Below are 14,481 nucleotides of genomic sequence, written 5' to 3'. Positions count from 1 at the left end.
CATAACCACAGTCATGACTCCATAACTAAATTCCATAACCATAGTTTACATTGAAAGAATAAAACAGCATACAGCATTTTGAGTACCTCTGGGGAAATCTATTTCGATATCCAAATCTGGTTCATAAGGTACATCAGGCATACTGGACTGTGTCTCTGGGTCAGAGTTCTTCAAGAGATCTGAACCAATTATGTCTGTTTCAATAATTACACCTGTAATCAATTCATTATATAATTAGAAATCAAAACACCTATGTTTGTACATTTAATCTGGAAAACATATGCAAACAATATATAAAGAAGAATAGATACATGTATTAACATGTCATGAAAGGAAAAGTTATATAGCTATCTTGAAATGCAAACTACTATACAATTGTTACATAATCATGAGTACATGGAAACTTTTAATCCTTTAAGTTTCTGACTGCCCCTCTTCAAAAGTTAATTTGACAGTAAAGTAATTCCAGTATGTATAATATTTCTAAAAACAATCTCTTACCAAATAAGCTAATGAGGGTGGATAACTGCAATTTTCAACACTCTTTTTGAATTGTATCCTAGGTTCATTTCGTTACAACTGCTTTCTAATGTTCTGATCAGTTGCTTTCAAACATTTTTATATTGTAACCCACAGTAAGATATGCATTTGATCCATTTCAGGGTGGTGACAGCAGACAGAAAGACAAACACAGACACACACACACATACACATACACATACACACATACACACACACACACACACATAAAACAAAGGTTTCACAAAACAATACCCTCTCTATGAGATTAACAGTGACATTTTTCCCATTTCAAAATCTTCCTTAAAAGGGGCGCTTGGGTGGCTCAGTCGGTTGAGCGTCCGACTTCGGCTCTCATGATCTCACGGTTCATGGGTTTGAACCCTACATCGGGCTCTGGGCTGACAGCTCAGAGGCTGGAGCCTGTTTTGGATTCTGTGTCTCCTTCTCTCTCTGCCCCTCCCCTGCTCACGCGGTCTCTCTCTCTCTCTCTCAGAAATAAAAACATTAAAAAAAATTAAAAAACAAAAAACAAAAAATAAAATCTTCCTTAAAAAACAAAACCACTGGTGGTAACAAAGTCCTTCACAAACAAGGTTACATTATGAAATAGATAATTTATAGTGTTTCTATTGTACACGAGGGTAAAGGGAATTAGGCAGCTCGTGGTTGAAACTGGAGTCTGGGTGCTATCAGAGGAATAAGGGTAGGAATAAATATTCTAAGAGAATCATCCATGGCACACTCATCATATATACCATTTGGCAAGCACTGCCCTAACAATAAGCCCTCGTTTAGGTAATGCAAATTAGTTTACCAAGTATAGCCCACAAACAAATTGGGGATGACCATTACAAAAGAAGAGTTTGGATCACTGTTAAAGGCTACTACAAGTTGTTTTTGTGTCTGAGGTAGTCCATTAAAACAGGAAATATTCTCAGTTAGTTAATTTTAGAAGTCAAATCCTATTATAATTACAACAGGCACCATTCAAATTCCTGCTTGAAACCCGAGCTTGAGGGAAGAGAGTTTGGGGCTAGCTAGAGTATGGGTCTCTTAAAGCACTGTTGCAATGCCTCCCCCATTCTGCTATCAACTGCTATCAAGTTGAAACCTGATATGCTCTGGAACATACTTTAACAATTACAACACTTATTGAGAACCAAGGATACACTTATTCACAAGGTGAAATACAGTGCAGCTCACTGTTGATGTTGGCAGCTTCTGTCTTCCCCTCATCTTCAGCCATCATATCTGTCATTGTAAGCAGCTCTGCATCGAGAGAATCTGAAGAAACTTTGTTCTTCAGCTCCTCAACTGCTGCAGGGATCTTCTCACTGCTGTCCAATGAGGCAGGCAGAAAAACAGGAACCGGCACCTGATTAACCAAAGTATTTACTGTTAAGTTTACTCCACGTTTAAACATGATTTTCCAGGGGCACCTGGTTGGTACCGCCAGTGGAGCATGCAGCTCCTGATCTCAGGGCTCTGAGTTTGAGCCCCATGTTGGGTGCGAAGATCACTTAAAAACAAAATCTTTTCTTAAAAAAAAAGATAATTTTCCAAATTAAAAATTATTCTAACACACGATCTTCTTTATAATATCACACTGGATAAAAGCTTTGGGAAAAAAACCCCACATATCAACTGTAACAGAGAAAGCCCAGAATACAAGCCAGCTACTTTTTAAAATAAACATTAAAGAAAAATAACTGAGGTACTTCTGCCCCCCAGAGGGCAATAACAGACAGCCAAGCCGTGGCATTACAAGTGTTTTAGGACAAAATACTGTAATGATAATATATACAAAATTCTATTCGTGTTTCAGTTTTAAATCTTACAAGTTAACTGGTGTTAAGTGAAGACCCAACACTCTGCTCTACTGGCCTCACTGACACAGTAGCTACAACGACATGCCCTCCCCACCTGACACCCGATAAACTTCCTACTGAAAAAGAACGCAGAGTCTGACTTACGGGAACAGGAACTGTGGTAGGAACAGGAATATTCTGGCTGTACATGTGCATAGGTACTGGGATGTACACAGGCACAGGAATAGGCACTGGGACATATTCTGTCTTCCAATTATCATCTAAAAATACAAAATGCGTTTAAGTAGCACTTATGTATCATTACTCAATGTTAAAATAATTTGGTAGCAGAGAAATATTTAAGTGCCTCAGTTCCCATTTAAAAGAAATTCCCAGTTTCCACAAAATTAGGTAATGTAAAAGCAACAAAACTAAATACAGTAACTGTAATAAAGAGTGTAAATAGAATTTAGGTCTTTTTTTAATACAAAGAAAACATCCTTTTAAAATGTTACATAGTTCCAGATGTACTATTAGATCCCCCTCATAACCCCTGCAAAAATATTTATCTAATCAAACAACAAGGATACATTTAAATCTCATAAAAACACATATTTAAAAAAAAAAAAAAAGGCAAACCATGAGACTCTTGAATGCTGACAAAAACTGAGGACTGATGGATGGGTCGGGGGGGGGCGGGGAGGAGATGGGCACGGAGAGGGGCACTTGTGGGGATGAGCACTGGGTGTTATATGGAAACCAACTTGACAATAAACTATTTGTAAAAAACAAAAACACATATTTGAATTATTTCATCTCATTCTGACAAGGAAATAGAACGGTTAACATTACAGGTCACTCTTAAAGAGATGATCTCACAGGGAACGCTGTTAACTTTAGTGAATTTTAGCCCCAAGGAAATTTTTAATATAGCTTTTCACCTGTGACATAATTTATATTCCTTTAACACAGATTGATTTTCATTAGTGATTTTAAATATTGTGCTGTATTCTCAAGGTAATATCTAAAATTGGATAAGCAGGGGCGCTTGGGTGGCTCAGTCGGTTAAGCGTCCGACTTTGGCTCAGGTCATGATCTCACGGTTCGTGGGTTCGAGCCCCGCATCAGGCTCTGTGCTGACAGCTAGCTCAGAGCCTGGAGCTTGTCTTCCGATTTTGTATCACTCTCTCTCTCTGACCCTGCCCTGGTCACGCTGTCTCTAACTCTCAAAAATAAATAAAAAACAAAAAATAAATAAATAAAAAAAATTGGATAAGCAACATCAACAGAAAATGACAAAGTTACCAAGCAAATACATTCCATAGACTATAATCTGAGAAGAGCATAATTTCGGTAAGTGAAGTGTTAAGTATAGGGTAGTATATAAGTCAAATTTTCCTAAGTTACCTGTCTGACAAGATTTGGTCTGCATGTGAGGTTTACAATAAGTAGCTTTCGTCATTGTTAAAGGTTTGCAAAGAACGGCTTTGTTCTTCATCTCTTTGTTAGGTGTTGGAGAAGGAGGTGGAGCTGAACCCTACAGAGAAGCAAAGGGAAACAGTTTATTTTTTGCCTCTAATTTTTACTACTTCCTGGTGTTTAATGAGTATCTAGGTCATGTGGAGGGAACACACAAAAGTGTAAAAGTGTAACTAGATTGTTATTATTATGTTTACCATAGTCTTACTAAAAGGATCAGTATGAATCTGTCCTAACTACAGACAAAACCATAGTAATCCTTCATTCTACAGAACTGTGTGACCTTCAATGGACACCACCAGCGTAGATTTTAAAAAAACCATAAACAGACAATTGTCACTTTAAGTAAAAAGAAAAAAAAGCAAGGCTGTTAACCTGAATTTTGAAAATAATTAGGCTCTTTAACTTATCTGAGAAAGTGAAAAGTTCTTATTTATTATGGCCATCTGATACATAATAGTTTCCTGTACTGGATAAATAGCTTATAGATCTATATACTAAATTTTAAAAGTTAAATGAAATGGTGAAAAGAATTACCAAAAATATTATCAAACTTCAAATTGTATATTCTTATATCCCAGCAACTGCAATTTCAGAAACTTATTCTAGATAATAGTCTCTCAGATGTTTTCACCATGTTCACTGTAGCATTATTTAGAATTGAGAACCACCCCCCACACATACACACAAAATCTAAAACAAGCTAATGATCTGTCCATAAGGGAGTAAACATAAGGTGCTCTCCATACCACCTGATGATAGAGGAAAAAAGGTACAGAATATTTGAGGTGCTTAAGTTCTAGACAGTCACCATGAATACTACTAAACCATTACTCCAAAAGGAAATACAAGGTGAGGTTCCTGCAAGCCTCTGGTCACAACATCAACGCATAACCTTGTTTCTGTTGAAACACCCTTGATTTCATATATATTTCTTACAAAGAATTATATGCAGATTCTTCATAACACATTATGATAATAGCATTTTTGTGTGTTGTACTATGATTACGAACTCAGATGTGTACACACACACACAGTACAGATACAGTACACACATACCATACAGTACTCATACTCAGCCCTGTTAACACATACTATATATTGTACACTAATGCAAATAAAGTCCTAGGGAAAAAAACCCAAAGATTAAACATTTAAAGTTTTATAAAAACATTAACATCTTACTCTTAGCGGACCTGCAGGATGTACAATGGGGCAGTGCACTGTGTGGTTAAACCTCTCAACCTTTGGCGAGCCCATAAAAACCAAGGGAAAGGTTGATGACAATTATTCTGCAGAAGAGGAAGAAGTCGATGAGGGTGACATGGTGACATCTGGCAGTTCTACCTCAAGAGTTTGGCTCTTGCAACTTGTTGATAATATCAGCAACTCCCTCCCAAACTGGCTTCAAAACACTAAGTCAGCCTTGTCTGCTTAACTTTTCTCACCTCAAATCTTTTAAGCATCTTGATGTAAGGAGCAAACACAGTGGTGCTTAAATTTGAGGCTTTGTTCAAGCAGAGTCACATTCTTCCACTCAGGTCACTGACTGTTTCCCAAGGCTGAATTCCATTCCAATATTGCAGCCACTGTTAGAAGACTAATTCTTGGGAGTCTCAGGCTGACTTTCGTCACTGAATCTGATTGCTTTTCTCGGTCATCTTGTCCAGGTCTTCATCGGTGGGCTCTACTGCCTTCTCTACGAAAACTTCCTCCACATCTTCTTCCTGCATGTCCCCAAAGCCTTCTTCACTTACTTGGTGCAATACCATTATATTTTTAACACTGTTCTTTTTATTTTCTGTAACACTTCAAAGATTGAAATTTTTCAACGCAGTCTGGTCAAAGAATTCTCCAACAATTATTACAGTAGCTGCTTGATGCTGTCCTACACTGTGGCAAAATAATCACAGTGTGTATGGTGACTGACTTCCAGTGATCTATCAGGGTGGTTTCCTTGTTGGTGTTGAGAGCCTCGAAAGCTTTCTCATGACGTAGGCCTTGAAAGCTTTAATTACACCGAGACATAAAGTTTGAGGGCATAAAAGGAACTACACTGAGATAGGCCTTTTTGAGTTCTTCAAGGCAACGGATATTATCCAGTATAAAAACCTCAAAGGCAAGGTTTTCATTCTGGACACCACATTCAACCTCTAGGATGAAGCACTTGAGAGAACCGAGCCCAGAATATTTTAGATAACCATCCATGTATTTTGTCCCACCTCCGATGGGCTGGCGTACAGTTTTTTTCCCTGTAACTGTTCATGGCTATGGGGCTCTATGCACCATGAAGAATTTACACATAAAGTTACTCTTGGCACTGGCACACTATAGCAAGGTCGTATGATCTCTCTAAATGACTTGAAGTCAGGGGCTTTGGAAACGAGGGGCTTTGTATTCTATGGGTTCACTCGCCACTGACCTTGTGAGAGCAAGCCAGAGTCATCTGTGTTGAAAACCTGCTTGTCTGGACATCCCTTTTTCCTGTGGTACTACTTAGCTGGTATTCTTCCACAGCATCCTGGTCCTGATCTGCAGCACCCACCTTGCCTGCAAGTTTAACATCTTTCACACCATTTTTCCTTAAAATGTGTGAGCCAGCCCCAATAGGCAAGGAGGGTTTAACGTGTTCGTGATCCTGGGAAACATGTCGTAAGCTCAAAGTCTCACAACAATGCCATTTCATTGTTTGTTTTTTTTAAGTTAGTCCTAAGTCCATGAATCCATAAATAGAGTAACTGTTCCTTCTTTTCCATAGCTTCACCATGCACTATAGGTTTTATTTTAGCACTTGGAGTTGTCTCATCTATAGATTGGTGAATTTCTTATTCCTTTTTGTGGGTGTACCATATTGTTGATTCACGAACATTAAACTCACTGTCAATTGAGTGAACACACATTATTTCCTCCGTAAGGCAAAGAGCAGCCTTCCTGTGCTTAGGAACACTAGATAGAATTTTAGTACTATGTTTAAGGGATCTTTTATAAAGCAAAATCACCAATAAAAAGGACAAAATATGAGAAAAGTGGTACTAATTAGACTATGAAAAAGACACCTGTTTACTGGATGAGCTGACAAGAAAGGAAAGCCTTGCCTTGTTCCATCTCAGTGGCAAGATGCACTTCAGGAAGCTCACATTTTTCACCACTCTGCACATGTCTTTGAAAGCATCATGGGTATTGATTTAGGGATTACAAATACATCTTAGAGAACAGTCAAATTTGCAAATATGAATGAGGGTCAATTGTACTTAAAACATTATTACTGTTTAATAAATTTATCTGGGGGCACCTGGGTGGCTCAGTCGGTTAAGCATCTAACTTCAGCTCAGGTCATGATCTCATCATTTGTGAGTTCAAGCCCCACATCAGGCTCTGTGCTGACAGCCTGGAGCCACCTTCTCCTTCTCTCAGTGTCTCCTCCCCCATTCATGCCCTGTCTCTCTCTCTCTCTTTCAAAAAGTAAATAAACATTAAAAAAATTTTTTTAATAAAAAATAAATAAATAAATTTATCTGTGCATATTTAAAGGTGTGGAAAGATAACTTTTTAAAAACTGTTTTCAGGGGCGCCCAGGTTGGTTGAATGTCTGACTTCGGCTCAGGTCATGATCTCACGGTTCAATGATTTGAGCCCCACGTCAGGCTCTGTGCTGACAGCTCAGAGCCTGGAGTCTGCTTTGGATTCTGTGTCTCCCCCTCTCTCTGTCCCTCCCATGATCACGTTCTCTCTCTCTCTCTGTCTCTCAATGATAAATAAACATTTAAAAAGTTTTTTTTAACTGTTTACGGTAGATATATCACAAATTACAAATAATACATTTGGCCACAGGGCTGGTACTAGTGTGAACTTATTCTATATTTACCAAGATTTCAAACCACATAATTAATCAGCTAAGAAAAAGAGCTATGAACAAGAACCTAGGGAATTTAGTTCTAACACTATTGCTGTAAAATATCAGGCAGGTGACTCAATCTCATGTCTCAATTTCCTCAATTGTAAAATGGGAAGAATAATTTAACAAACAGTTATTGCATATCTACGGTAAAATAAGACTAGGTAAGTTTAGTCCAAATTAGAAAATACCCTAGAGTTCCCACATAAGAACAAGGGGTCCAAAATCATATGTATCCTAGATTACTCAATGTTTTACTTCCTGTCAGTCTAGAAACATTACATCATGTCAAGTAAACTGTCACCTGGGGCACCTGAGTGGCTCAGTCAGCTAAGAGTCCGACTCTTGGTTTCGGCTAGGGTCATGATCTCAGTTTCATGAGTTCGAGGCCCACATTGGGCTCTGTGCTGACTCTGCAGAGACTACTTGGAATTCTCTCTCTTTCTCTCTCTGCTCCTTCCTGGCTCATGCTCTGTTTCTCTCAACATACATAAATAAAAACTCAAAAAAAAAAAAAAATTATTAAAGGGGCACCTGGGTGGCTCAGTCAATTAAGCAGCTGACTTCAGCTCAGGTCATGATCTCGCGGTTTGTGAGTTCAAGCCCTGTGTCGGGCTCTGGGCTGACAGTGTGGAGCCTGGAGCCTGTTTCAGATTGTGTCTCCCTAACCCTCCCCCACTCATGCTCTGTCTCTCAAAAATAAATAAATGTTAAAAAAAATTTTTTTAATTATTAAAAAATAAACTATGTCACCTGGGAAAGAACTACACTTGATAAGGCTTCTTTTCTGCTAGTCAACAAACAAGACCTACATCTATTTATAATACTGAAGGAGGACCCAAAACAATGAAATTATAATGACAAAAGCTACCATTTGTTGAGTATTTGCTTCATTCCAAGGACTATGTGCTACAATGTTTGTATCTTCCTAAAATTCATATGTTAAAATCTAATACCCAATGTGATGGTATTTGTAGGTGTGGCCATTATGTGGTGATTATGTCATGAAAGCATAGCCCTCCTGAATGGATTGTTGCCCTCATAAAAAATATCCTAGGGCACCTGGGTGACTCAGTCTTGATTTTGACACAGGTCATGATCTCATGGTTCCTGAGATCAAGCCCTACATTGGGCTCCACACTGAGAATGTGACGTCTACACTGGGCTCCGCACTGAGAATACTCTCTCTCTCTTTCAAAATAAATAAACTTAATAACAACAACAACAACAACAAAAAACCCTAAAGATTCCTCACCCCTTTCTACCATACGAAGACACAGTGAAAAGATAGCTATTTATAAACCTGGAAACAAGCCCTCACTGTTATCTGCTAGCAACTTGATTTTAGACTCCCAGCCTAATTGGGAAGAACTGTGACAACTTCTGTTGTTTGTAAGCCATCTCATTTATGGTATTGTGTTACATCAGCTCAAATGGAGTAAGAAATTATGTAAAGCACCAAATTTACATAACTCACGAAATGAGTAATGTAATTCTCGAAACATTCTAAGAAGTAAGTCTTTTAATCTCTCCCACTTTACAGATGAGAAAACTAAGGCTCAGAAATTAACAACCTGGTAAAGATGCCAGAGCTAAAAATTCTGAAGTCAGGATTCAAGTAAATTCATCTAACAACAAAACCTATGTTCTTAAGTACTATAACATACTGCCATTAGGAAGTCTGGAACATAGCAGCTACCATGTGTTTCATACTTACTATGTGATAATCCCGAAGTAGGTGCTATCTTCATTCCCATTTTACAAATAAGGAAATTCAAAGAGAACTTGTGTGAAGGGACTTGTCCAAAATTATACAGCTAAACTCTCACCCTTTGAAGTGTATGGGTGAGGAATTAAGATTCCAAAAGCTTAGAAGGAAAGGATGGGAGAGGACTTTTATACGACAAAAGGTAACAGGTGCAATAGCACACTGACTTATTCTTCCCTAGGCCATCCTGTCTGTCAGAATACTGTGGTTCAAGTGCTCTGAGAGGGAAAAAAGTACTGAATTTTGTGCTGGTAAAAGGGGTACCTTAAAGCCCTTTGAAACAAGGCTGGAAGTTGCCTTATGGATATACAAAGTTAACAAAATAGGGAGTGACCATCCTTATACTCCTTATCATAGATAAAAGTGCCTGGTACTATCTGGCTAAATACTTCAAAGTATTTATACATTATCTGATTTTAAATGTATTTCTCCACAAGGCAGAGGGGATGCCATACGGGGGAGGAAAGCAAGGGAGAAAGCACTCTTACTTTTCTAGGATCTTAACTAGTGACATCAAAAACAAAACTGAATGGAATAATGTAAAAACTCCAAATTTTCCTCTATGTCAGTGATCCTATATTATGGTTACATATTAAAATCACCTGAAGAACTTTCCAAAAATATAGAATTTCTGAGTCGGGGCCTAGGCATTGGAAAGTTCTGAAAACTCTACAGGTGATTCTAAGAACCACTGATTGATTCTTTCTTACCAGGATAAAAACTAGCCCAGAGGCTTAATATAATGCTAATAAATGACTCCTATGGAGTTTCCCTTTCTTTTTCTTTTTTAAAAATTTTTTAACATTTATTTATTTTTGAGACAGAGAGAGACAGAGCACAAGCTGGGGAGGGGCAGGGAGAGAGGGAGACACAGAATCGGAAACAGGCTCCAGGCTCTGAGCTGTCAGCACAGAGCCTGATGCGGGGCTTGAACCCACAGACTGCAATATCATGACCTGAGCCAAAGTGGGACGCTTTACCGAATGAGCCACCCAGGTGCTCCTGGAGTTTCCCTTTCGTAAGGATACCAGAAATACCTGCTGCATTCAAACATTGGTTAGAATTGTTACTCAGCATACAAGAGAGTAGGCCCACTGTGCTTCAAAGTATAGCAAAACATTATTTCTTCTCTTTATTCATTACTCATAAATGGCCACTTTCAAACTACTAAAGTCTTAAAATGCTAACATAAAATCAGAATTTGATGTATTATACCAAAAGACTAAAGAAAAAAGAAAAAAAATCTACAGGACATATTAATGAAAGTTATTTCTCATATGTAAAAACTCGTAAGTTCTGGCCTGCGACATATGTCTTCAGATACCTATTTGAGAAATATATGCTCAAATCCATTAACAATCTGGCCCAGCCCATCTTTTTACCCTCATTTCCCTTGAGTTCACCACGGGTCCCCCTTAAGTTTGGCCCTAATGAACAGTTGTGCATGCCCTTACCACACCGCTCCCACGTTCCATCCCTTTCTACCCAGCAGCCTGCTGCTCAACTGTTGAGAAGTTGTTTCACAACCATCAGGAACAGACACAACCATTCACTCATTTCAAACATACTACTGCTGCTGCCAAAAAGATTACGGGCACTTCAACTTAAATACCATGTATATGTCTATCTACCCCAGTGTGGAGAGAGGCCATAACTAATTCACCTTTATATTCCTCAGTATTTATGAAAGTATTTGTTTTAATACTGGGTAATTCAGCTGAATATTTCAACTGTCCCAATAGAGGAAAGTAAAATTCTTTCTTTTATTATGATCAGATTAAATTGGACTATTTATTTACACCCACATTAAAAAATCAACACTTAGTACTTTACTTAAGCAAATACTTACTGTCATTTTGGCTCTGGACGTCTGACAACCCTGATCTAAAAACAAACAAATTTAAAATAAGACAACGCTTTCTTCACAAGGTTCTAAATCTATATTTCTCGTTGAATGTTACTGATTTTTAAAAGTAGTTAATGAAGAAAACATTTTAAGCTATTTTAAGTAAAGAATATAAAATCTGAGAGCTGAAATACAAAGCTAACAAATGGAATTAACCCTTTTCCCATTTTGTCCTTTCAGAAAGTATTTGTTGCTTTGGAGTCAATACCATGTTCTTATGTTTAACTCTTCAATAAATCACAACTTGTAAAGTGTTTTTATTGCTCCTCCCAACCTACTTTCAGCAGATATAATGTGCCAAAAATGTTTTCATTAAAAAATTGCATTGTTTTAACTAGCACTAAATTTTTAAAAGAGGATAAAATAAAAAGCAGTATATATGGGGCACTTCCCCCCAAACTATGTAATTTGCTATTAAGCTATGTCCAAAATCAACTATTCATTATCATTACTTTGAATTCAGATCTAAGAAACTAAACACTGCTGTACAGGTTTTTCAAGTTACTACCTAAAGTACTACATACCGTAATGTAAGTTTTCAGGTCCTTTCTGAGTTGTCATGTTGGGCTCGTTTTGCTGACAGTAGAAACGCAGTAAGCAGTGTTGATCACAAAAATGCTTCATTTCCCCACGCCACTGTACTCTCTCTTTAAGTGTTCCTTGAGATTTACAACAGTCACACCTTGCAGCCTTAATAAAAAAAAAGGAAGGTATCAGACATTTCAAATTAGAAAATTTTAAAAATCAGATATATATTTTAAAAGATTTCTAAAAGTTTATCAGTAATTCTGCCAAATGTGATAAAACAATTTCTGATAAAAAAGATAATATGAATCATAGGCGTACAAAATGCACAATAAAAGTGAAAAAAATGTAGCAGTTTACCTAATTGTCAAAATCCCTTTCTATACTTACCAGAAGTTAAAGACCAGCAATACAAAGACAGGATAGCCCAAAAAAGTGAACATTGGGAGACCAAATTGGTACAGTGTATTTTAATATTTTAAAATAATTTTGAAATATTTTGATGACAATGACATCAAATATATCAAATATAATGACATACTGGTAGAAGTTTCCTATAATCATATTACACTGAAAATCTCTGATTACTAAACAGATTTCCTGTGTTCAACTGATAGCTCATGAAAAATCAATTTAAAGAAGCTGTGTAGGACCAGAAAAATTCTGAAGCAAGCTCTTATGAGAAAATCATGGGTGTTAAGTTGAAGTATATTCAACAGTTTAATAATTTTAAAGAGCTTTATTAAATACAATGATTTAACTATTAACAAGAACTTCAAGTTCATGTTTTAAAATACTCAAAATACTTAATTGAAAAACAAATATACTTTAAGACAACAAATCTGACCTACCTCTACGAACACAATTCAACCCCAACTAGCCTAACAACGTCTTATGCAAAAATAAAAATATAAATAAATAAATAAAAATAAAATTCATACATAAAAAGTTAAACCTTATGATGGTGACTCCATAATACAGAGACAGATTTTTATTTTTTAGTGATCCCACCTCTCTAAATTTTGCCCATTATCACTAAGTTTTAACAATTTGATCAATGAGTGGACCAAAAGATATGAATGATTAATTTCAAATACAGTTCTTTTCATAATTAATTGATCCAGTTAAAGTAGAAATAAATTACCGTATGTTTAAAGTTACCCTTTGGTTTAACTAACAACTTAGAAGTCTTGATAAACCAATACATATTAAGTTAATAATACTCATGTAGTTTTTCCTCATTACTCTAAATAATCTATAGTTCTATACTGTAGGTTTTGAAATTTCTCATTTTATGTCTCAATATGAGTTCTACGAATAAATGCTATATCAAAATTCCTAGTCAGGATTATTACAAATGATTTTGTTGATAAACAGGTCTTATATAACAAACATACCCCAAGGTTAGAACACAGGCTCTTTTTTTTCTCCAGGTCAGGTATTTCTCCTGCTGAATAAATGTTAAATGAATGAAGATTTGTAGTATAAATTATGACTATTAAGTGATGCCAATATCACATCTCTTGTCCAAAAACTGTGAGCTCAAATTTATATTGCTGGTAATACTATGTGGTAACTCAGTATATTTAGCGCTTATTATCAATGAGGTCATATTTTACTCAATAATGAAAAATGTCCCTGGTCACCACCCAAAAACTATTCTTTTAAATAACCTTTGAAATATTAAAAGTTTCAGTGTTTGGTTCCTTTTTCACACTTTACACTCAAAGACAAAGCACAAAGGAAGAAATCAAAAGCTTAATATTCTAATTGAGGCTAAATAGTGTAGGAACATAGCAAAAGTGAAGTTGTAGCCCAACTACCTCATTTGAGAACCTGAAAAATAAAAGCCCTGCATGTTATATCTACTCCCTATAATCCTCACCACAATGCTGGAAACGGAAGTCCAAACAGATTAAGTGACATGTGTAAGGCCAAACATTAAAAATACAAAGACAGGATTCAAGGCAGACAATCCAAATCAAAAACTGGGCTTTACTTAGTATATCAAATTATAAAGACAACAGAAAGACAAAATGAGTTAATATGAGTAACTAGAGAATACAAATCCTAAGTAAAATCCTGCAAGAAGGTTCTCAATCTAATATCTAAAATCCAAATCAATCTGTGTAAAGCTTCTTCAAATCACCAGATATACTATGCTAACTCTTAAAATACTTCCATTTACACAGTAATTTAGAAGGTCAAGGACATAAAGTCCCAGCACATTATACTCAAAGAATCTGAACAATGAAATCTCTTCTTTGTTTTATTATTCTAGACATTTTGATTTTGTACTTGAAGCTCCTTTCTTCCAGAAGATTCAAAACAAGTGAATTTGATTTCTCTGTATCTGAAGAGGAGCAAAATTAATGCCAATTTGCAAATAGAAACAAAATATGTATACACATTTTCAGAACGGAAGGATAACAGCAATACTCAATCCTAATTCCAAGTTTAATGTCATAATCAAAGTTTTAAAAGTTGTCAACTGTTTTTCCATTTCCTTTTTTCTTTTATAGCCACTCATGCAAATTCTGGGTGCAAGTGTTTGGAATTGAGCTGAAAATACAATGAC

The 14,481-nt window shown here is 36.5% G+C and overlaps 1 protein-coding gene across 7 annotated transcripts in view; it reads right to left on the bottom strand.

Moving 5' to 3' along the window:
• The window catches only part of ZMYM2 (zinc finger MYM-type containing 2), a 104,500-nt gene that overhangs the window by 18,917 nt on the left and 71,102 nt on the right, over positions 1-14,481 (bottom strand). For 4 of the 7 annotated variants that reach the window (XM_039256944.1, XM_039256943.1, XM_039256946.1 and 1 more), the window contains 6 exons: positions 11,903-12,068; positions 11,322-11,356; positions 3,738-3,867; positions 2,496-2,611; positions 1,714-1,897; positions 87-212 (listed from right to left, as the gene is read on the bottom strand). In XM_039256944.1, coding sequence (XP_039112875.1) covers positions 87-212; positions 1,714-1,897; positions 2,496-2,611; positions 3,738-3,867; positions 11,322-11,356; positions 11,903-12,068 — 757 coding nt within the window. The remainder of the gene's footprint in view (positions 1-86; positions 213-1,713; positions 1,898-2,495; positions 2,612-3,737; positions 3,868-11,321; positions 11,357-11,902; positions 12,069-14,481) is intronic. The other 3 variants (XM_039256945.1, XM_039256947.1, XM_039256949.1) reach the window with 1 other exon arrangement.

The sequence above is a fragment of the Hyaena hyaena genome, unplaced genomic scaffold, assembly GCF_003009895.1.
Source record: "Hyaena hyaena isolate Hyena2069 unplaced genomic scaffold, ASM300989v1 scaffold_602, whole genome shotgun sequence".
Lineage (NCBI taxonomy): Eukaryota > Metazoa > Chordata > Mammalia > Carnivora > Hyaenidae > Hyaena > Hyaena hyaena.
This window is presented reverse-complemented; position numbering and strand designations above follow the sequence as displayed.